The sequence below is a fragment of the Nicotiana tomentosiformis genome, chromosome 2 (assembly GCF_000390325.3).
Source record: "Nicotiana tomentosiformis chromosome 2, ASM39032v3, whole genome shotgun sequence".
Taxonomy (NCBI): domain Eukaryota; kingdom Viridiplantae; phylum Streptophyta; class Magnoliopsida; order Solanales; family Solanaceae; genus Nicotiana; species Nicotiana tomentosiformis.
The window spans coordinates 172212869-172238599 of record NC_090813.1 but is presented as its reverse complement, the minus strand read 5'-3'; the positions used below and the strand labels follow the sequence as shown (position 1 = coordinate 172238599).

The following is a 25731-nucleotide window of genomic DNA, read 5'->3' as shown; positions in this document are numbered from 1 at the left end:
AAAATAAAGAAGTTGTTAATTGGGAGGAATAACTCAAGGATAAATGATATGAATTGTCTAGATATTATAATTGTTTTATGGCCCAAATTTATGTCCAAGAAGAGGAGTATTGGATCCCAAGAGACATCCTTTGAAGAAGGTCCTAGTCAGTCCATATTTGGACCAATTTGGCATCTAAAATGTGTCCAAACTTGCAGCCCATGAAGTCCTACAAAAGTCACATTTTTATAACATAAAAAGGACCTACTTGATATCCAAGGAGGGTACAATAGGCGTGCTAGATGTTGAGTGCAAGTTGGTGCCAAGTTGCTTGCAAATTTCCTTCAAGATTTCCAAGATTTCCAAGATTCTATCCAACATTGGTTTGAGACTTTCAAGATCCTATCCTAGATTGGTTTTAAGTTATTTACATATATTTTGGGACTATATTGATTTGTTTCCTATGTAGTTAAGGTTATGTTTTTGTCACGACCCAAACCACAGGGCCGCGACGGGCACCCAGTGCCTTACACAACCGAGTACCAACGTAACATATCTTTCTTATCATACCGTCATGGGTAAGTGGGCCAGAAGGGCTGTCATGAGATAACGGGAATACAACATATGGGAATACTAGACATAGGATGACCCAACATGATATAGAAACTTATACATGTGACATACGGGCCTATAACGACGACATGATCATTTGTATACTCAAAACCTAGGCCGATAAGGCCATAAAAGTATCCATATACATGACATTTGTCTACAAACCTCTAAGAGTACATAAATGTCATAAAGGTCAGGACAGGGCCCCGCCATACCAACCAATACATATTCAAATCATACTGACCAATTAGGCAACTCCAGAGCAAGTGGAGTGCACCAACACCTTCCGCTGAGCTGTTAGCCTACTAGGAGAACTCTCAACCTGTCTATTGGGACCCGCGGGCATGAAACGTAGCGTCCCCAGGCACAAGGGACGTAAGTACAAATAAAGTACCGAGTATGTAAGGCATGAAAGTAGTATATAAAAGACATGAAAGAAACATGGAGTAAAGAACTCAACATGTAGTTCTGAATAGCTCTGCGAATCATGAAACATTTATAATGTCATGCATGTGCATATAAATGTTATACCATGCATAGGTATATGCGTACATAACATCATCAAGCCTCCGAGGGCATCCCATCATATCATCTCAGCCACTGTTGGCGAAATCATCAACGTATACTAGCGGATCAGGCGGTGGTGCGTATATAACGCCTTAACCTTTCCCCATATTCCATATACATATAATATACACGTATATAATACCATATGGTCATGGGTCAATGTACATGTATAAATGAATGCAATACATAATAAAGTAAGTCAGTAAGATTTCTCGAAATGTCATAAGATCAATATGCCTTCGGATATACTTTAGCAACTTACATATTTTTCTGATACCCATGAACAAAAGATATAATAATAGGACACATGGTGAATCAAGAACATAGGCACCCCTAGTACTTCTATGAATAGAGTCATTGATGAAAGTTTCACGTTTGCACGTTTCATTTGTATCATATGGATCATGCCAAAAGAAAAGAATGGATAGTCTTAATATACCTCATATCGTCAATGCAACTCAACAACAAGGTTATGACAACTAGCGCGCCAACCCTATAACAAAGAAATACGTGTACAACTTAGATGGCGATGGTATATCACGTATCTCAATTGATAACTCGATTATAAAATAAAACGGGCAGCATTTCCCCCGATTTCACTGCTCCCTCAAGCCTACTATAGGAGAGATACAAACACAATACAATCAGCAACTCAAAAACAACCCAACTACAATTTGGGACCTTCAATACAACAAAACTCCCAAATATACCATAACACACCCAATCAATAAGTTATCAATTAGCCTGAAATGCAACGACGAGCGACTATCCTACTACCCTACCACATGTGGCATTTCTCCATTCCCTTCATCCTTACAAAATCCATAAATTAGAAGCACAATAGGCCAACACGAGTGGACTACAAAACAATATACTAAAAGTGAAATAAATCGAACTCACGGGTTCCGATCACCGTCCCGTGAGTTCTAAATATTAGGAAATGAATTTATCAACCTTCGTTGATATTTAAAAGAATAAATACAGAAATTAGGCATTTTCTTAACTATTAAGTGCATTCCTAAACTAAAACTACAAAGAAAAAGAGAGGTGATATAGCGATACTTACGTCGTAGGGATCGTTTTAATGTTATCGCTTCTCGATTTCGTCCCCGGGATGTTAATATCCTTTGAAACCCTAGAAGAGAGCTTATGGATATGTTTATGGATTGTCTAAGGTCGTGTTATATGGCAAAAGGAAGATAAACACGACCTAAGACCTATATATATCAAGTTTGGAAAAGTCAAAGAGGTGCTAGATTGGCACCCTCTCATTGGCCCATTTTCCGACGCTTATATCTTTTTATCTGGATATCGTCTGAATGAACAGTTAAGAGCGTTGGAAACTATATTCCAAGACCTTAAATTTGGTATATAATATGTCTCAAAAGAGACTCATATATCACACGAAAGTTATTTCTCAAAAAGCTCCGTTACAAGGAAAGTCCTTAGTCGGTTTTTCCGCAAATTAAATCCGACTTTTCCCAAACTATATATTTTATATCCAAACATCATATAAGTAATATTATGACTTTAAACCTATTTAAATCATGATTAATAAGTATCATATTCATTATACATCACCTTGAGCCGCACAGGGTGTGACAATCTCCTCCCTTAGAAACATTCATCCTCGAATGTTAAACACCCAGAGATCTATAAAAGTTTTGGCAGAATCTCCTCTATAACGATACTACTACTAACCTTTCAGAAAGAAAACCCAACAACATAAAGCCACATAGGGCCACAATCATCAATAACACCAATGGCTTCACACGACCAATGACAATATACGTCCCTAAATGCTGTGATGTCTCAGTCCGATCCTCCTCCAGAAGCGGAAACAAGTGAGGATACCTAGACTTCATGTATTCTTCAGCTTCCCAAGTCATCTCCTCCACATTCTTGTTCCTCCAAAGTACTTTAACTGAAGCTACGTCCTTAATTCTCAATCTCCGAACTTGTCTATCTAGTATAGCAATGAGAGCTTCCTCATATGATAGCTGCTCAACTATCCAGAGTACCTGAACCATTTATCTCTCATAATCTGCTATCGGCTCCACTGACGTACACCCTCAATCCTGCGAGCTATCTCCACAACTAGCTCATAAGAAGTACCATCTCAACCTCTCGAGCCATAGTGGCCTGAATACCAATATGTAAACTAGCTACAAACCTCTGCACTCTCTCCGCCTCAGTAGGGAGTATCATAAGCGAAAGCAGTTATCATGTTTTATAGTTATCAGTTTACCTCATTTACCAGTTATACAGTCTTTCAGTTAACAGGTTTATGGTTATTTAGTATGCTAATTATCAGTTATTCAGTTACTAGATCTACAATTTTTAGTGTATCCAAATTTTGGCGACTTCTGAGTACATAGTGATGCCTATGGGTGACAAAAGAAAATGTAAGTAATAGTGATTATAGCGAAAGCTTCGCATGTTTTAGGTCCATATTAAAACTCAAGACTCGTCGAATGGTGTAGGAAGTGATTTATCAGACTATGGTATATTCTGAAGGACAAGTTTGTGTATGGTAGTGTATCCGTATGTATTTTACCTCAACAATTTTATTTTAATTCTCGAAAATGGAGCCACAAGTTGGATGATGGTAGTTCAGATGTCAGATCCCATGGTCTAACAGGTTAAGAATTTATTTGCAACGGGCATGAATTGATCACCATCGTTTTGGATAAAACGGAGCCTAAGGGCAAAATAAATAGGAGTCAAAAACGTTTGATATATACAAAGTTGTGTTTTTCGTAAGACTCATGCTTATGACTAAGAAGATATGATGTACGAAATGATAATCAAGAGCAACCACTATTGAATTTCTGGGAATGATTTTAAGTTGTTTAGATTTATTCATATTAGAACTAGAAAGTACCACGTTAATAAGTTACTATAAGCATCAACTATTATTATGAGATAAAGGATATGGCAGTCCCCCTTAGGTTATGTGACTAAGTTTTTACTGCGGAAGTTTATAGTCTGATATGATTTTGAAGTATATAGAAAGTTTGGAGTTAGATATTCCAATTTCGTTTAATATAGATGAAATTTCCCTAAGTGTGATCCATGTACATAGTACTAAAGAGAGATAGCGTGACACCGTCGAATAGGGTCGGATGATGAGGGAAGTTAGGAATAACCCTATGCTTCACTTTAGTTATTCAAAGCAGAACAAGAAAACATGATGCTAGAAGGTGGTGTAAAAGGATAGTAAGTAAGTTTTGAGTAGATACAACAAATTAGCAATTTCAGCAGAGTTAGTAAAGGTACAATTTGATTTACTTAGTTAGGTTAACACTAGTGAGTGGGTAACAGTTTGAAACACCGAACGCGTGTTAGAACCCGGAGAGTTTAAGTTAAACCCAAAGTACAGTGACAGTGGGAAAAAATCAGCTAGCAGTAAGAGAGCAAACTACAGAAGAATAGCCTTTAAGAATTATCGAAAAAGGGTCTCCCAGGGTTGACAATGTTAGCAGAGTTAAATCATTACGATAGTGTATGATAGTTGTGAATACATTAGCTTTCCGTTTATGTAAGTAATTTAGTATTTCCTATTAAGAAAGATTGCTTAGAAGTATGTTGGAAAATGAGTCATTATTGACGTAAAGTGCAAAGAATTACAGAAGATAAGGAATGTTGTTCACAACAAAAGAGAATAGTCTGCAAGTACAAGACCTTAACTTTTGGTCTAAGGGGGAGTTGTGAAAATCATCAGTAAGTCCAGTTGGATATTTGAAACCCAAAAAGTTAGCATGGATACGAAAAATGATATAATTACCACCAGGAATGTGCCTAACGTGTGTAAAAAACACGAAGTTAGTAAAATGTTCATGAGACTCTAATCTTCGGTGTACTGGTCAAAAACTTAGCTCGCATTAATACTATAAGTGTTTTCAGGAATTTTATTAAAAATATAATCAAGTATGGGAATTATAGCTATGATTGAGGCAGACAAGAGAACTCTGGTGAAAGACGTTCGCTGTTTAGCCAAGGTAGGAGTTCGACTTTCGGACACCAAAGATAGTGGAGTTATTGTCCAGAACAGGACTTGTTCCTCCTTAGTAGCAGAAGTGAAGGAGAAACAGTTTGATGATCCCTACTTGTTGTAGCTGAAAGAGTGGATTCACAAGCATAAGACAATGACTTTTGAACAAAGGGGGAGATGCTAGTACTTTGAGGTACCAAGATGGATTGTGTGTCCAGACATAGATGGACTTAGAGAAGGAAGATCATGTTAGAAGCCCAAAATTCCAGGTGTTATATCTACCCAGGTTTCCCATCGATGTATCATGATCTCAAGGAGATTTATTGGTGGAACGACATGAAAAAGAATGTCGTAGAATTTGTGGCCAAGTATCTGAATTGTCAGCAAGTGAAAGTCGAGTAGCAGAAAATCAAGTGTTTATCCCAGAATACATATATTCTTTAGTGGAGATGGTAAATATGGAGTTTATAATAGGATTATCTTGCTCATTTTGAAAGCATGATTTGATTTGGTGAGTGTAGATTGACTTACCAAGTTAGTGAACTTCTTGTCGGTAAAGACTACCGATTCAGCAAAAGATTATGCTAAGTTGTACGTTCAAGAGATCGTCCAATTGCACGGGACTCCATTGTCCATCATTCCAGATTGTGGTGCTCAGTTTTACAACAAACTTTTAGAAGTCCTTTCAAAAAGGACTAGGCACAAGAGTAAACCTCAGCACAATTTTTCATCTTCAGATAGATGGCCAGGAAGAGCGCACTATTTAGAAACTTGAGGATATGTCCTTGATTTTAAAGGTGTTTGGGATGATCACATACCTCTCATTGAGTTTGCTAATAATAACAACTACCATTGTAGTATCAAAATGGCACCGCACGAAGCTCTGTATGGGCGAAGGTGTAGATCGCCAATTGATATGTTTGAAGTTGGCGAGGCAGAGTTGTTGGGACCAGATTTGGTCTATCACGCTATGGAGGAAGTCAAGTTGCATCAAGAGCATTTGAATACTGCTTAAAGTCGCCAAAAGTCCTATTCAGATGTGCAACGTAGAGACCTAGAGTTTCAAGTTGATGATTGGGTGTTTCAAAAAGTTTTGCCTATAAAAGGTGTTATAAGATTTGAGAAGAAAGGAAAGCTCAATCCCAGATACATCGGGTCATATAGGATCCTATGAAGGATAGGGCAAGTAGCTTATGAGTTAGAGTTTCCGCCAGAATTGGTGGTTGTACACCCAGTATTTCACGTGTCATGTTATAACATTCACGTTTCCAGTATTTAGATCTCATGTCACGACATTTACGTTCCGGTATTTACATCAGATGTTATAACATTCATGTCAGTTCAGAACTCAGATACTTATGTCAATCCAGTACTCAGATATTCATGCCAGCTTAGTACTCAGATGTCAAAGTTAGTTTAGTGCTCAGATATTCATATCAGTTCAGTACTCAAATATTCATGTCAGTTCAATATTCGTATATCCACGTTAGTTCATAATTCACGTATCCATGACATACTAGTATTCACGCATATGTTTTATGTTATATGTCTTATGATACCTTATGAGGCTTGTGCTATTCTTTGTTAGCTGGCAGGTGTTTTGGAGAAATGTTGAGGGTAACTAACCTTCTCATTCAAACCTTATATTATAATCTCCATTTCAGGATTTAGTCAGTTTAGTAGCCATCCAGTTTAGTACCTATTCAATTCAGTATCTCAGCAGTCTAGTTATCATCTATTCATTCAGCTTACTATGCATGTGTTCATGATAGTTCAGTGTTCACATGTTTCCATCAGTCTCGTTTAAGGTCTAGAGTTAGTCGTAGTTACAATAAGGACAATCATTCGAGAACGAATGATACCAAGGGGGAGATAATGTAACACTCCGTAAATCTGAATTAGTTGTGGATGCGTTAAATGAGCATTAATGTGACCTTTTAACATGTGAAGTCCTGTCGGGATGAGTATTGGCGGAAACCGTTGTTTTGGAATCAAGACCGATAGTGAGGTGCATAAAATTCAATGAAATCAACTAAGTTTATGGGAGGTCCATCGTATAGCCTTAGACAGTGCAAGGCCATGAAAACTCATGACCATAGACAGTGCAAGGCACTATCCAGGGCATTAACCTCAGTGCCCCTGACAGTGCAAGGCACTGTCCAGGGCATTAACCTTAGTTCCCTTGACAGTGCAAGGCACTGTAGTTTTGGCACCTCTGATGGTGACTTGCACAGTTATTTTGGCTCCCCTGATGATTCCCCGCGCCAACGATGTTTATCCGTGCTACTTTTATTTCCTCCTCACTATTTGGGACACGTACACTTATTTAAACCCTACCTCGTTCCCTACAACCCCAAACACGTAAGTTAGCTCAAGAAAGGGAAGCTCTCAAAAACTCAACTTCCCCAAGGTCCCTCCATCATTCAAGGTAAGTTCTAAAGATGATTCTAAGTTAATTTTAATTCTCCAACACCTTATTAACATGGGTAAATCCTTTTAGATATTCGATTGAGAAACCATTATTGAGAAAAGAAACCCTAGAACTCGAATTCAAGAGGATTGAACGTAAAAAAAGGTAATGCTTCTACTCCCAAATCATTTATAGCTATGAATTGATGAGTTTTGGGAGAAGAGTAAATGGTTTTGATAAAGATAACCATATGAACTATGCTACGGTTTTGGGTTGTTGACTTATGATTGCTGTAAGCATTTAGGTGACGAGAAATGGTGTTAGTTACATCTATTTGTGATTTTAGAATCACCTAGAAGTAATAGAACGAGAACTTTGTGAAGAAAAGACCAATTACTGAGGGCTATGAGGATTTACGCCAATAAGGTGTTTGATAAAATGCCTAAGTGACTAAAAAACGAGAAGTAGTGCTCATATTGGTTTCTCTTGATATATATTGACATAGATTATCGTTGAAAGAGGCAACGAACGTTGTGATACACTTAAAAGGACCAAAGTCAAGGTATGTGAGGCTAACTCTCTTTGTTTGGAACTGTTAATGATTCTCCCTACACTACGTTTCTTTTACAATGTTACTAATTGCCTCAGAAATGTATAGTTAAACCTAGTTCCTTGAATAGTTTCAGAACTTCTATTCTCTAGCTTCGTAACTCGTTCATGACTTTCATTTTGAACGTTGTAAGCTGAGTGCGTAATCAATATAGACTTGGGTTTGATGCCCATGAGTCTCAGTCTAGATTACTCAGCATGTCATAAACAATTAAAGTTACAATGTTCATAATCAGTTCAATAATACATGTCTCATTCTAGTCCTATTTAGTATTCTAGTATCATGTAATTTAATATGATTAAGTATTTCAGCATCACATATTGTAGTATGATTCTCAGTTCCTGAATTTAAATCCTTGAATGTTGAACACTTGTATTTGGGCCTGAGGCCGTAGTTTATGCTTTATGCATGTTTGGGTCTGAGGCTGTTATTTATTCTTTATGCATGTTTTGGCCTGAGGCCGTAGTTTATGCTTTATGCATTTTTGGACCTGAGGCCGTAGTTATGTATACATATACTTGGGCCTGAGGCCGTAGCTTGTGCACATATATATTGGGTCCGAGGCCATAGTTTATTCATATAAACATATGGTTCATCATTTAGAAGAGTGAGTATTCACATACTTACTTCCTTTGTTGAGTTATTAGTTATCAACTCAGTTTCATTTTTAGCAGTTATCATTTCAGTTATCAGTTATCAATTCTCAATTACCAGCTCAGTTTTAGTTTCAGTATTTGTAGTTCTTTCTTTTAGTTGCTTTACATACCAGTGCAATTCAAATGTACCGACGCCCCTTTTTCCCGGGGCTTGCATCTCACGATGCATGTAATGATTTACAAGTTGACGATTAAGAGAGCTAAGATTCTCGTACCAGCTATTGGATGAGCCCCAGTTATTTCGGGGAATTATCAGTATTTACAGACAATTAATGTTTTCAGTACTTTATTAGAGGATTCATAGACTAGAGTAACAGTTAGACAGAGTCACAGGCTTTTCATATTAAGCAATGTTGCTAACTATATGTTTCAGACTTATATTAGTGTTTCTACACTTGATTTATATCATTCAGACTTTCAGTATCTCAGCATGTGTTAGTTTATCTTCCGCATTTAATATGTTACGATATAACATGCTGATTTAGTTAGCCAGTTGGTTCGCTCGGTCACATGTAGTCAGGAACCGGGTACCGTGTTATGTCCCGGCCCAGGTTCGGGGCGTAACATGAAAAATGGAGAAAATAACTTGATTATGATATGGTTTCTTTTGTTATGCATGTATATATGTTTTATCAAGTGAATTGGTGAAAGAAACATATGAAACTTGAGATTGGAAGTGAAGATTAGCTGCCATTGAGGGCTGTTGTAAGCTAAATGTAACTTGGATTTTGACTTGAAGCTACTGTAGGAGCTATGTATGTTGTGTTCTTGCATGTGCTTAAGTTTATCTTGATGTTGATTAAGTTAAATTGATGGACTATACATGAACTAGTGAATAAAGTTGTTAATTGAGGACAATTGGAGTTGTGGATTATTTTCTTTGTTATAAATATATGGTATAAGGCTGGAATCATTAAGGAATGACTTCATTATCATTTTGATGATACTGTTAACTTAAAGTAAGAAGTCTATTAGCGGTGATATGGGGTATATGGGTTCCAATCGGAGCTTGCCGCTCGTCGTGAAGTAGTTGTGACTTGTTGTTATATGGTGTCATGTTATTGATATTTATATGTTTCTAGATTTCTCTGGTTGTTATTGTTGGTATATAGTAATGGAGGAGGCCCTTGTTACAGGTGAGATGCTATCGAATTTACGTCAATGAGCTAATAGCTTAAATTACGAACTTAGCCTTACTCGGCACTGATTTTGAATCTCCTTATGCTATGGTAGATTGAGTTGAGTTGTTTGAAGAGTTTATTAGAATGTATTAAGGACTCAATGGGGTTAAGCTATGTTAAGGCTATTCCTTATTTCCTTTTGTCATGATCCATATGATATAACGAAACGAGAAAACACGCAACTTTCACAAATGACTCTATTCTTAGAAGTACTAGGGGTGCCTATGTTCTTGATTCCCAATGTGTCCTGTTAATATATTGTTTGTTCATGGATTTTAGAAAATACGTAAGTTGATAAAGTTTATTTTATGATATTAACAGAAAGCATATTGATCTTATGACATTCAAAGAGATCTTATTGACTTACTTTATTATGCACTGCATTCATTTATACATGTATAATGACCCATGACCAGATGACATTATATACACGTATATTATATGTATATTATAGGTATATGCACCACCTGATCAGCTGGTATAGTTGATGATTTAGGCTACAGAGGCCGAGATGATATGATGGGATGCCCTCAGAGTCTTGATGATGTTATGTACGCATATACCTATGCATAATATGTTTCATGATTCACAGAGCTATTCAGATTTACAGGTTGAGTCCTTTACTCCAAGTTTCTTTCATGTCTTTTATATATTTCTTTTTATGCCTTACATACTCGGTACTTTATTTGTACTGACGTTCCTTTTGCTTGGGGACACTGCGTTTCATGCCCGTAGATCCCGATAGACAGGTTGACAGTCCTCCTAGTAGGCTATCAGCTCAGCGGAAGGTGTTGGTGCACTCCACTTGCTCTGTAGTTGCCTATTTGGCCAGAATGATTTGGACATATATTGATTGGTATAGCGGGGCCCTATCCTGACCTTTATGACGTTTATGTACTCTTAGAGTCTTATAGACAGATGTCATGTATATGGATACTTGTATGGCCTTACCGGCCTATGTTTTGAGTGTACAAATGATCATGTCGGCCTTATAGGCCCGTATGTCACATGTATAAGTTTCTATATCATGTTGGGCCATCCTATGTCTAGTTTTCCCTTATGTTTTATTCTAGTTATCTCATGACAACCTTTTTGGCCCATTTACCCATGATGGTGTGATAAGAAAGATACGTTACGTTGGTACCCGGTTGAGTAAGGCACCGGGTGCCCATTTCGGCTCTCCGATTTGGGTCATGATAGCTTGGCTATCACCGGATCATCCTATATTAGACTATCACGGCAAGATGATGACCTTAGCCATGCTTGTGTTGCCTTGATTAGAGTGAAGAGGGAATCCTGGTCATTCTACCAGCAAAGTTATTTCTTATGTAAAGGCTCTACGTATGTCTGAGAAGGGATTTTTATCTTATTTGGCCTATATTCGTGATTCTAGTGCGGAGGTTTCTTCTATGGATTCGGTACCACTTGTGCGTGAGTTTCCAAAGGTTTTTCCTGCAGATCTGCTGGGATGCCACCTGACAAAGATATTGACTTCTGTATTGTCTTGGCTTCGGGCACTCAGCCCATTTCTATTCCACCATACTGTATGGCCATGCCTGAGTTGAAGGAACTGAAGGAGCAGTTGCAAGATTTGCTTGATAAGGGATTCATTAGACCTAGTGTCTCCGCCTTAGGCTGCCCTAGTGTTGTTTGTGAAGAAGAAGGATCGTTCGATGAGGATGTGTATAGATTATTGGCAGTTGAACAAAGTCAATATCAAGAACAAGTACTCGTTGCCGAGGATTGATGACTTATTTGATCAGCTTCAAGGCGCCAAAGTATTTTCGAAGATCGATTTAATGTGTGGCTACAATTAGTTGAATATTAGGACATCGGATGTCCCTAAGATAGCTTTTCGGACTCGGTATGGTCATTATGAGTTCATAGTGATGTCATTTGGGTTGACAAATGCCCCAGCAACATTTATAGATTTGATGAATTGGGTATTTAAGCCCTATTTGGATTCTTTGGTGATCGTATTCATTGATGATATCTTGATCTACTCCTGAAGTCGAGAGGAGCATGAGCAGCATCTTTAGATTGAACTTCAGACTCTGAGAGATAGTCGGTTATATGCCAAGTTTTCGAAGTGTGAGATTTGGTTGGACTCGGTTGCCTTTTTAGGGCATGTTGTTTCGGCCGAGGGAATTAAAGTGGATCCTAAGAAGATTGAGGTGGTTCATAACTGGCCTAAAACTACTTCAGCTACAGAGATTCAGAGTTTCCTGGGTTTGGCGGGTTATTATCGCTGCTTCGTGGATGGGTTTTCATCCATAGCAGGCCCATTGACTAGATTGACCCAAAAGGGTGCTCCATTCAAATGGTTCGATAAGTGTGAGTTGAGATTTCAGAAGCTCAAGACTGCTTTGACTACGACACCAGTGTTGGTGTTACCCATAGGTTCAGGATCTTACACGGTGTATTATGATGCATCGTGTATTGTGCTCGGTGCAATATTGATGTAGGATGGCAGGGTGATCGCTTACGCATCTCGGCAGTTGAAGGTTCATGAGAAGAATTACCATGTTCATGACCTAGAGTTGGCATCCATTGTTCATGCACTGAAGCTTTGGAGGCATTACCTCTACGATGTGTTGTGTGAGGTGTTAACGGATCATCGGAGTCTACAATATTTGTTCAACCAAAAGGATCTCAACTTGAGGCAGAAGAGGTAGTTGGGGCTGTTGAAAGACTATGATATCACCATTTTGTATCATCTCGGGAAAACCAATGTGGTAGCCGATGCCTTTAGTAGAAAGACAAGAGTATTGGTAGCCTTGTGGATATTCTGGTTGGTGAGAGACCGCTAGCATCAGATGTTCAGGCCTTGGCCAATCAGTTTATGTGGTTAGATGTTTCGAATCCCAGTCGTGTTCTAGCTTGCACGGTCTCTTGGTCTTCTTTGTATGAGCGCATCAGAGAGTGTAAATATGACGACCCCTATTTGCTTCTCCTTAAGGACATGGTGTGGTGCGGTGGTGCCAAGCAAGTTTCTATCGGAGATGATGGGTTTTCGCGAATGTAGAGTCGGATTTTTGTGGCCAATATGGACGGGCTTCGTGAGTTGATTCTTGAGGAGGCACACATATTGCGGTATTCCATTCATCCAAGTGCCGCCAAGATGTATCAGGATTTGCGGCAGCATTATTACTGGAGAGGAATGAAGAAGAATTTAGTTTCATATGTGGATCGGTGTTGGAATTGTCAGCAAGTAAAGTACGAGCATCAGAGGCCTAGCGGTTTGCTTCAGAAGCTTGAGATTCCTGAGTGAAAATGGGAGCGTATTACCATGGATTTGGTTGTTGGGCTCCCACGGACTTCGAAGAAATTCGATGCAGTATGGGTCATTGTGGACAGGTTGATCAAGTCAGCACATTTCGTTCCAGTATCAGTTACCTATTCTTGAGAGCGGAAATCTATATCTGCGAGATCGTTCATCTTCACGGTGTGCCAGTGTCCATCATTTTTGATTGGGGAACGCAGTTCACATCGCACTTCTGGAGGGCCATACAACATGAGTTTGGCACAAGGGTTGAGTTGAGTACAACATTCCACCCCCAGATGGACTGCCAGTCCGAGCGCACCATACAAATATTGGAGAATATGCGTCGCGCCTGCATTATGGATTTTTGGGGTTCTTGGGATCAGTTCTAATACTTGCGGAGTTTACCTACAACAACAGCTACCGATCGAGTATTCAGATGGCTCCCTATGAGGCATTATACGGAAGGTGGTGTCATTTGCCAGTTGGTTGGTTTGAGCGGGAGAGGCTTGGTTGTAGGGTACCGATTTGGTTCAGGATGACTTGCAAAAGGTCAAGATGATTTAGGATCGACTTCGCACATCTCAGTCTAGGCAAAAGACATAAGAGTTATGTTGATCGTAGAGTTCGTGATGTTGCATTCATGGATGGAGAGAGGCTTTTGCTTTGGGTTTCACCCATGAAGGGTGTTATGTGGTTCAGAAAGAAGGGCAAGTTGAGCCCTAGGTATATCGTACCCTTTGAGATTCTTGAGAGGGTTGGTGAGGTGGCCTACAAGCTTTCACTTCCACCTAGCTTATCAACAGTTTACCCTGTGTTCCATGTCTCTATGCTCTAGAAGTATCACGGTGATCCATCCCATGTGTTGGATTTTAGCTCCGTCTAATTGGAGAAGGATTTGACTTATGAGGAGGAATCGGTGACTATTCTAGCTCTGCAGCCACGTGGGAGTCCTAGTCCAATATGCGGAGTAGATATCCACACATTTTCACCATTCCAAGTACTTTTTCTATGTCCGTTCGAGGACGAACGTCTGTTTTAGAGGTAGAGAATGTGATGAGCCGATAGGTCATTTTGAGTTTTAGCCTTTATTTATGTGTTCTGAGGCCTTGAATAGCTCCGTTTAGCATTCCTCGATTTGCGTACATAGTCTGTGTCTTTTTTCGAAATTGTTTTATGTGAAATTGAAGAAAATGTGAATTTAAGCCTTGAAAATGATTTTAGTTGACTATGGTCAATATTTTGTGTAAACAGACCCGGATAAGTAATTTGACGATCCATATGGGTCCGTATCATAATTTAGGACTTGGGCGTATGTCGGAATTGAATTGGGAAGCCCCTAACTTGATTTAACGTGATTTGTTTAAAACTAGTAATTTGAAGGTTTAAAGAATTTCTAAGTTTAATCGTAGGTTGGCTTTGTTGCTATCGGGTTCAGATTTTGGTTTCGGAACTTGGTATAGATTCATTTCACTATTTATGACTTGTCTGCAAAATATGGTGCAAAACGGAATTGATTTGACGTGATTTCAACGTCCGGTTGTAAATTTGAGAGTACGTCCTTATGTTTCTTTGTAAATTTTATACATTTTGATGTCTGATTTGTAGTTTTAGGTATTATTTTGGTGTTTTGATAGCGCGAACAAGTTCGTATGATATTGTTACACTAGTTTGCATGTTTGGTTTGGAGCCCGAGAGGTTCGGGTGAGTTTCAGACGTGTTTTGGATTAATTCGGTTAAGGTTAGAATAGCTGGTGCACTTATGGTGTTGGTGCTCTGGTGCAGATCTCACATTTGCAAGGTCTGGCATGCAATTGCGAGCCTAGATTTTGCGAAGAAATGTTTGCATTTTCGAGCATGGTCTGAATTGGGTGGCTTCGCATTTTCAAAGATTATGTTCGCATTTGCGAACAGTCAGTGATCGCAATTGCGATCTCAAAGTCGCATTTGTGACTCAGTAGTCCTTGAGCTATCTTCGCATTTACGAAGAAATGGCCCGCATTTGCGAAGGTTGGGAGTTCGCATTTGCGAACCAAATGTCGCATTTGCGACTTCTGTGGCCCTGAGATAGGTTTCGCATTGCGGCCCTTGTCTCGCATTTGAGAACAAGACATCGCAATTGCGGCATCCGCAACTGGGTAAACGAGGGGAAAAACGGGACTTAGCTCATTTCTCATAATTTCTCAACCCTAAACACCCTAGAGGCAATTTTTCAAGAGACTTTTCTTACCAAATTCATTGGTAAGTGACTTTAAACCATTTTCTTTCAATTATCCATTACATTTCATGAGATATCAACATCAAATATAGGATTTCCATGGTAGAAATTAGGGATTTGGGTAGAATTTTTGTTTAATTGAGATTTAAACTTCGAATTGGGGTCGAATTTTGAAATAAATCACATAACCGGGTGAATGGGTGAATGAGTGATTTTTGGTCCGAATCTCGGGTTTTAACCAAGTGGGCCCCGAGTTGACGTTTATTCAAAAATATTAAAGATTGAATCTTTTTCACTCGTGGATAGTTTCTAAAGCTTATTTTGAATTATTTGAACTATATTTGGTTAGATTTAATTGGTTTGGAGGTTAATTCTAGAGGCAAAGCCCATGTTAAACTTTGATTTGATTGCGAAGCGAGGTAAGTATTGTGGTTAACCTTAACTTGAGGGATTATGACTTGTTGGTCTATATGCTACGCGTTTTATGTACGAGAAGAACGTATATGTGAGGTTACAAGTACTTATACATTGTTATTGGGTTAAAGCATGCGGGTAAAACTTGTTTCCTTGTATTTTACTGTTTTGCTAATTATGATATTCATGCTTAGGTTAGGTTATTACTTCTTTGATTATTCGTTTTGTAATTATTGCTTATTTCATAGTTTTCTTTAAGTTGAAGTTGAGTATCATGGCACCATCTTTAACGTTAAATTTATTTCCGCACTATTTATTACTCGAATTCATATCATTATTATTACATGGTGAGGAAGAGAGTAAAAGCACGAAGGGTGATGCCGTGCTATTTTATTTACATTATCATGATTACATGGTGCAGATCATAGTAAAAGCACAAAGGGTGATGCCGTGACATTATATTCATATTATTGCATGGTGAGCACGAGAGTAAAAGCACGAATGGTGATGCCGTGTCATTTTTATATCATTGGTTTGACTGATTTTACTAGTAGTGATTATTTACTTGGTTATTTCGTGATTTCATACCTGTCGTAGTTGTTATATTTTTCCCTTTTTGCATGTCCCCTCCCAGTTTGTACGTTATCATTCTCTGTTATTATTGTTGCTTTATAAACACTTGTACATGTTTATTTACGTAGGTGTCCTGTCATAGTCTCGTCACTATCTGGTCGAAGTTAGGCTCGACACTTACGGAGTACATTGGGTCGGTTGCTCATACTATACTTTTGCACTTCCTGTGCAGATACTGGTATTGGTCCTAGCGGTGCGTGAGGTGTGTTAACTCGGATCATTGCATACGGTTACTCGAGGTAGATCTGCTGGCGTCCGCAGACCTTGAAGTCCCCTTCCTCTTCCCACTTTTACTGTTCATTCCTTTCGAAACAATTGTATTTATTTCAAACTTTGCCTGTAGACTTCTAGTTACTCGTGTACTCGTGACTCCAAATTTCTAGGAGTACATATTATCACGTGATTTATATCAATATTGTGTTAGACTGAGTTTCTATTTCTCGTTGTATATCACCCTTGTGTTTTTAACTGTTAAAATTTGGTTATTTAATTATATCATTACCGATTGTTCGTACGATTCTTGATGATAAAACTTTGTTGGTAATTCACAAACTCTGGCTCACATTTTCGTGACACGGGATTTTTATATTTTTGTATCCAAAGACTCCTGGATGTTGAGGTTGCATAGGCGTCTATCTTTAGTAGTTGTCCTAACTCATTACCAATTGTTCGTACGATTCTTGATGATAAAACTTTGCTGGTAATTCACAAACTCTGGCTCACCTTTTCTGACCAGTAGGAACTGATTTCTGCAAAGCATGATCCACAGCATAGAACATTTGTTGTAGTGAAATTTACAGGATAGTAATTTGCTTCTAGCTTTGGGTATCAACCATCGGCTGGGAAATTAAAAAAAATTGGAATCGCCTTTGCTAGGGTAAATTTTATCCCCCGTGTGAAATTTTCCGATGCATATTCAAATTTAGTCAGATTCTAATACTAATATTGGAACACCATGTGTAAAATCAAAATGAAATTTGCCTCTAGCTAGATCAACCAAGAATAGTGTTTCTGTATTCCTTGGTCCCATGATAAGCACAGCCCACCTAGTGGAAAAAAGTATTTACGATCAAAGAGCTTTGCCAAGTTTTGTAGGTAAGCGGCTTGTTCTTTGCTGTGACAACATGGTTTTTTTCTCGCAAAAGGTTTTCGTGTTGATTAAGGTAGTAAGTTTATTTTCAAAGAGCTTACGTTCTGTGCGTAGATGATATATGTAATTTTACAGTATAAGGCTAAGTTGACTTATACAGTTATACCAAATGGTTTTTCTTCGTAGCAGGTATGATATAGTAACCTGAAAAATAAAAGCAATAACCTACTATATTCAATTAGACTATATTGATTGAGTATTTTTTAAAAAAAATTTGTCAATATATATAGTTTAAATCTAGTTTGAAAATGGAAAAAACGGCTAGAGTTCGTTAGAATATTGCTTCGTCCTATTAACCGGTGTTTAGCTTCTAACCATGTTACGAAAAGTTGTGTAAACATAGATTTCTGCCAGGATTTCTCCTCCTCTCTTCTCCCTTTTTCCTCATTCTTCTTCTTCCAATAAATTATGACCACGCAACTAAATTGAAAAAAAGAAAGAGAGATATGTGTTATTAAAAATTGAAGACACATTTCTTATTTGTAGTTGAAGTTCGATTAAGCTTATAATATCCCATTGAGCCAAGTAAAACGCTGGGATAACTTTTGGAAGCTGAGATTCTTAGGAAACCAGTAAAGTTTCAAATAGGCCGAGCAACTATGTGAAGTCTAGCAGAAGTTGTGTCGTCCAAGGTTATTTTACCATATCATCTTATTATATACTATATCTCTGTGAGCACCTAATTTTTTACAGTGCTTGAATATTTTCCGCTCCCATCTTTCGAGGCGTGTCCCCACTCCACTATCATATGTCCCTCATGCTTGTTCCCCTCACACTTTGCTCCCTACTTTACTCTCCATTGTCCCACATGCTTTGTCCCCCATGCTTGTCCCCCACACACAACCCCCCACATATCCCCATTTTCTTTCTTCACGTGAAGGGGGAAAAAGATGACAAGATATACCATCTTCTTCCCTCTATTAATTCCAGCAAGAGAGACATCTACGAAGAGGAAACGAAAAAGCTCTAAGAGTAGGAGAAAAACCAGCTACCTTCCACTTCTTCTTCTTCCTCAGCACATATTCATCTTCTCCCTAAACATTACCTCCATTAAACCACCCTCAACACCCTCCAAAGAGCCCATATTTCAGCCATGAAAGTCAGTCCATAAAGCTCCTTTAATCAATTGAAAATCAGTTGCAACATGTGCAAAAACGCAGGAGCAGTTCGGCTGTAAAACCAGTTCAAATTCCAGCCCGAAATCACCCCCAAAACAGATGCGAAAATGACCCCAAAACAGCCCATTTTCACACAAAAAACCGCAACAAAAGCGCAGCAGCAATAGTAGCGAGAAACCACCAAAATTGCTGCCCGTTTTGACCCTCGAAATCAGCACTAAACAGTTCTGAAACCTCCATTGGAATCACCTTGAACCACCGTTTAAAACCCGAAAGGTGTTGACCTCGTCCGTTCATTGTTGGCTGAGTTCGAAGAGGTTGGGTTCAAAGTTTGTTGTGAGGTCGAGGTCTGCGCCTTGTCCGACGAAGTTTCTAGTTCGTCAAGGTCCTGTTTGGAGTTATTATTTACTTTTGGACTCCCCTGCTGTAAACCTCTCAAAGTCAGATTCTTCTTAAGGTTCATCTCTTAATTGCATCACTATTTTTAATATATACACCATGAATGATCTTTATATATTTTAAGTTTTGAGCATCCTATTTTAGTTGGCTTTGAATCGTTCCTTGAAGAATATTAGCATGTTGGCTTCGTTTTAGTGTGATTAATTATCCATTTGATATAATTACCTAATTGATGGCTAGCGTGATAATTGAAATTCAAGTGAGTAAGAAGTGAAATGCGTAGTACTTTAAAATTTTGGCATCTTCAAATTTTAAGTCTTAAGTATCTACTTATTTGTTCTTAAATAGGTAAATGTTGGCGGCTTCAATTATTTTGTTGCTTGCATATCTTATACTTTATTGAGATGTGAAGAGATAAGATCACATTATTACAAAAAAAAAGTAATTTAGAAAATAGAGGTTATTTTAATAAGAAATAAGTCATTGTGCAAATTGAAGTGGGTCATTAGCTAAGATATATAAGTTATGCCATAGGGAGTTTGGGCTTAGTCGTTGGGTCGTAAAGAATTAGAATAAGTTGGCATAGTTTCTTTTACATCGATTAATACTCGAATACTCATAAATACGTTAGTTTGCTCTAGGCGCGATCTTAATCAAACCATCGTGATTATGTATACGTTCGCGTGACATAGTTACGATTTTCAAAAATAAAGGCAAGGTATGCGTCTGTGCAACTTTGACGAAACAATCTCAATATAATAAAATGCTATTAATTGTGTACACATACGCGTGACATGATTTTGGCACAATAAACGAAACGCATTCACACACGTGATTTGTTTCAAGATAATTTTCATAAATCTAATCAAGAAATAAAAGTGTACATAGAAAAAATATGGAAACCAATAAATCAGAGTTTATCCAAAATTAATTCAAGCCAAGTTGTAGTCAATAAAGCGACCGTGCTAGAACCATGGGACTCGAGGAATGCCTTACACTTTCTTCCCGATCAACAAAATTCCTTACCCGGACTTTATTTTGCAGACCAATAATAAAAGAGTCAAATCTTCCTCTGACTAGGGATTCAAACAAAAGGTGACTTGGAATACCCAAAAAATTAATTCCAAGTGGCGACTCTGTAAATAAAATAATCTCTATTCAAGTTTGTCACTTTAATTGGAGAAACTCTTTAACCCACCATCCACAATCCATAACACAAACATATATCCTTTTGGGGGGTAGTAAAAGGGGTGTGACAGCTCTGGCGACTCTGCTGGGGATTCTCAAGAATTCGAGCTTGTACATTGACTTTATTTGGCTTTATTAATTTTTGTATATATTGTGATTTATTTGGGCCTAATGTGTTACTTGTCGAGTTTTTACCGTTTGATATTGTTGAACTGTACATATAAATTGTATCTTCTCTCGCATCCCTCTGAGTCTTCTGATAATTAGTTATGTTGTGTTTGCCTACCAGCATCACAAAATTTTTGTCTTGAGATAAAGCAGTTAGCCTACCAGCTTCTGGTGAAGGATTTAGTCACACGTGTTTAGGCGGGAGAGCTGTTAGCTAGCCAGTGATGTTCTACTACTGGTGACGCTTGACGCTCCTCGGCTCGGGTTGTCCGCCCGGGTAAGTCAGGTCTAGATATCATCTCCTTTAGGATTTGCAAACTTAGAAGAACAAGCCACAAGCAATGAATATCCCTAGTAGGCTACGCTTTATTTGCATCATGTGCATTTGACTTAGCAGCGCTCGACTCATGGGCCGAGTTCTGTTTTAGGACAGGTACCTTGTTGAGACCATTATGTCATGTTATGTGCTACTTGTTGCATTATTTGGGAGGCTTGCATGTCGACCGACTTTAACATAAATCAGTTGAACGAACAGAGAAAAAATGATGTGGTCTAGTGCATATGGTTTTTAAAGATTAATTTTTATTAAAAAAAATAGTCGATTTTCACAGAACTACGCGGGTCTGATTCTCACCGGATATGAGATACGTAGGCAAACCTCATCGGTTCCGACCCCCAATTTTCAAAAATCCCAAAAAATATTTTATTTCTTTTGAAATTTAAAAAAAAATCAAAATTCAAAAATAAACTTTTTTCTTCTTTAGAAGTTTTTCTTTCACCAATTACAAAAAAAAAAAAACCGAAAACAAAAATTAAAAATATTTTCTTTGCTAGGAGATTTTATCGGATTAATTGTATATGAAAAAACAAAAAAAAGAGTTAGTTTATCTATTTTATTTCTCATCCACCGAACTACGCGGGTCTGATTCTCACCGGATGTGAGATACGTAGGCAAACCTCATCGGTTTCGGCCTCAATTTTTAAAAAATCCAAAAAGATATTTTTCTTTAATTACTTCTTTAGAAATTTTTCTTTCACCAATTCCAAAAAAAAAAATAATCGAAAAAAAAAAATTAAAAAATATTTTCTTTGCTAGGAAATTTTGTCAGATTAATTGTATATAAAAAAGCGTTAGTTTATCTATTTTATTTCTGATCCACTGAACTAGACGTGTCTGATTCTCACTGGAAAAAAAATATATATTTTCTTTCGTTTTAGAAGTTTTTCATTTGAAAAAAAATAAAAATAAAAATCCAAAAATATGTTTTTTCTTTCTTTAGAAGTCTTTCTCCCAAAAAATCCAAAAAAACAAAAATAATCAAAATTCAAAAAAAAAATATTTTCTTTCCCCTTTAAGAATTCTTCTTTTCAAACATTCCAAAAGAAAAAAAAGAGTTAGCTTAAGTATTTTGTTCCCGGTATTCCTGAACTACGTAATGATCTGATTCATGCGGCGTCATGATACGTAAGCAATCCCCATCGGATTCGATCATAGCCATAAACAAATTGAGTAAAAAAAATTGAAAAAAAATTGAGTGAAAAAGAAAGAAAGAGTGACAAAAAATAACAGAGAAAAACAAAGAGCGAAAAATAACAAAAAGAGAAAAAAAATCAAGATATGAAAAAAAAAATCAAAAAAAAAAGGAAAAAAAGAAGAAGAGAGAGAGCCTCCCGAGATGGATTACCCCTGTTGGTGAATCATACTCAATCTTGTTCCAAAAGCTAGTCAGGCTAGGTCTACTGTGGCCAGTAGCCCCGAACCGGCCAAACCCTGAGTCCCATTCGCACCAGGCTAATGCTAGATGTGAATACCACTCTGGAGCAGTCAGACATGATACAGAAGACTATTAGACTCTTAAGAGAGCAGTGGAAGACCTCATCAATGTCAAGGGAATAGTGCTTAGGGATGAAGAGGCCCCTAATATGATGAACAATTATCTGCCTACTCACACCAATGGGCCAGTAATCGGAATGATCTGTGAAGATGAGGAATTTGATCTGGCACTGAAGGCCATTGCAGCCATTGTCGAGACAGAAGAGAAACCTAAAAACGGGCGCCAAACCTGAAAAGTTCTCTGTCATATGGGAGTCTCGGTAGCCGGTCTTGCTATATTTTCTGTGTCCGAATTATTTCAGGATCTAATCCGAATATTTTACTTCACTGCTTTGCTTTCTGATGTAAACCCTTCTATCTTAAAAATATTTTTTTAAAAAAAAAAATCAAATGAAATTAATATTTCATTGTCGGGGAATGTTTCTTTTCTTAATCTTTTCACTTTTCTTATTCTCTTTTTAGTTCTGTTAATGTAGATTTTAATGACATGACATGCTTGCGGACTTCATGCCCAGATCCTAAAACGTTGTCAGACCCCGAAATAATAGATCAAGAAACAAAATATTTTGAAGACAAGGCTTGTAAGAAAATAAATAGAAAATTGGAACGAAGTTGAGATTCCCTCTCTTCGGATCATTGTTAAAGCCGGGATTGAGGATAAAGATTGGGTCAAGAACCGATTGAAATAATTGACACTGATGGATGAAAAATAATTGGCCGCAATTTGCCACGGGCAGTTGTGCCGTGTCTACAACAAGAAAGTGCGGCCCAATAAATTTACAATAGGACAACTCATTCTGAGACGTATCCTCCCAACTCATGAAGAAGCTAAAGGAAAATTGGCTCCAAATTGGAAAGGTACATACATTGTAATGAGAGTACTGCAAAAGAGAGCGTTGTACCTGGTTAGCAACGAAGAAAGTGTCCCTGAAACAACCGTCAACGCAGATGCAGTCAAAAGGTACTATGTTTGACCCTCTATATAGCATTACTGTTCTCTGATTGGGATGATGAAGGCTTTCATTCTCGCTATCCAAACACCATCAACCCTTTGCTAACCCTTTTGAGCCGGTTACCTTTCTTTGATTACCCTCTTTGGAACCTGAAGATGTTATTTAAAAAAAGAAAAAAAAAAGAAGAAAAACAAATTAAAAAAATGAAAAACAAATGAAAAAAAAAAATCAAACCAGTTCATGTCGATCGAACTACGTTCGACTTGATTCCGAAAGGATACGTAGGCAGCCTCTCTCTGGGGTTCAGTCACACCAAAATAAAAATCTACATTCCCCCAAAAGTTAAAACTGGGGCAAGTGTTATAATGGTTCGGCGATGGTTTCGCCTGAAAGGTTACAAAGTTGTAATTCAATCCAAATCCTTTTTACACAAATCCTTTTCAAGTCCCTCCGATCAATCAACGAGAATATTCAAGAATTAGAGGATACAATCACTTGGATATGATGCCACCAAAATGAGAGAAATAAAATGAGAGAGTCTTATTGGTGAAAACCCTCACGGGCACCATAGGGCGATGGCGAGCAAAGAAAATGAAAATGAGAGAGTCTTGTTAGTGAAAACCCGCAAAGGGCACTATAAGGCGATGGTGAGAAGAGAATTGAGAGAGTTTAGCTAGTGAAAACCCGCAAAGGGCACTACTGATCGAAAAGAGGATCTTCACAGCCATTGGTATTGATAATCCTGGGCAAGGTTTCTAGGTTTCGAGGCAAAAATTGTGATGAATTTCTAGGAGTCGGACGGTTTACACAGATCAGACATCAAGTCCAAAAGGCATGTCATGTTCATTGAAGTCCGCATATACTCCAGATAAGTCATTCTTTCCTTCCCGAAAGGGATACCTCTTGTCTAAATTCATTGTCCATTCCATTGTTTGTTTTTCTTCGAATCCATTTTGGTCTAACTCTATTCCAAAACTAAGGCAAAGAAGGGATAGCAAGACTGATTTACACGGCTTTTGTTTGATACAAGCTAATATGCAAAAAAAGGCACCCAGACTCGGCAGCGACATCAAGTCGACCCCGACTGGCTATGGCGGCTGATGCTTAGAAATCAAAAACTCTTGTAAAGAGGAAATCAAATTGAAAGTGCCTACAAGGCAAAATGAAGTTGAATAGGTTAAGTCCCAAGTGGCTAACCATTTTGGCAAAGTTTGAAAAGCTAAAGGTTCCCCAATTCTCAGAAATTGAAAGTTTCGGAGGAAAGAAGTCGAAAGTGAAATTCCACAAAGGCAAAACAAAGTTGAAAAGGTTAAGTCCCACACAACCAACCATCGGATAAAAGTTTGAAAAGTCAAAGGCTCTCTGGGGCCAGACATGCTAGTGGTATTCAGGAAACATCTAGTGGCAGGTTGCTCATCATCAAAAGAAGATGGGAACAAAGCCAAGCTTCCAAAGACATCAGGGCCACAAACTGGCCACTATTTTCAAAACTCACAATTTTTCTTTGTTTGCAGCATGAACAAAATAGTGAAGAATAGTGATTTCTAAAGGACGAATGTCACCAAAGGTAAGTTTCCTCAAAATCTCCACTTTCCTTTATTTTTAGCATGCATAACTATTGTTCATACCTCTCATTTTCGTAGCTTAACCCAGGTAGAACCTTTTCGCCTAGGGGGATTCAGCTCATAGTTCGGGTAGAAGTACTCTTCGCCCAGGTTGTTTTACATAGCTTAACCCAGGCAGAACCATTTTGCCTAAGGGGATCCAGCTCATATTTGCGGGTAGAAGTACTTTTCGCTCAAGTTTAATCATTGCTTACCCCAGGTAGAACCTTTTCGCCAAGGGGGATCCAACTCATAGTTCGGGTAGAAGTACTCTTCGCCCAGGTTGTTTTACGTAGCTTAACCCAGGCAGAACCATTTCGCCTAGGGGGATCCAGCTCATATTTGCGGGTAGAAGTACTTTTCGCTCAGGTTTAATCATAGCTTAACCCGGGTAGAACCTTTTCGCCAAGGGGGATCCAGCTCATAGTTCAGGTAGAAGTACTCTTCGCCCAGGTTATTTTATGTAGCTTAACCTAGGCAGAACCATTTCGCCTAGGGGGATCCATCTCATATTTGCGGGTAGAAGTACTTTTCGCTCAGGTTTTTAATCATAGCTTAACCCAGGTAGAACATTTTTGCCTAGGGGGATCCAGCTCATAGTTTCCGGGTAGAAGTACTATTCGCCCAGGATTGTTTTTCGTAGCTTAACTCAGGTAGAACATTTTCGCCAAAGGGGATCCAGCTCACGGGTAGAAGTACTCTTCGCCCAGGATTGGTTTTTGTAGCTTAACCCAGGTAGAACCTTTTCACCTAGGGGGATCCAGCTCATAGTTCGGGTAGA

General features: G+C 38.2%; 1 protein-coding gene across 1 annotated transcript in view; it reads right to left on the bottom strand.

The window, feature by feature from the left end:
• Positions 1-2448: 2448 nt before the first annotated feature.
• Positions 2449-25731, bottom strand: part of LOC138906089 (uncharacterized) — a 62299-nt gene continuing 39016 nt past the window's right edge. Inside the window, exons 2-3 of the mRNA XM_070194611.1 lie at positions 2860-3158; positions 2449-2473 (exon numbers count right to left, since the gene is read on the bottom strand). Coding sequence (XP_070050712.1) covers positions 2449-2473; positions 2860-3158 — 324 coding nt within the window. The remainder of the gene's footprint in view (positions 2474-2859; positions 3159-25731) is intronic.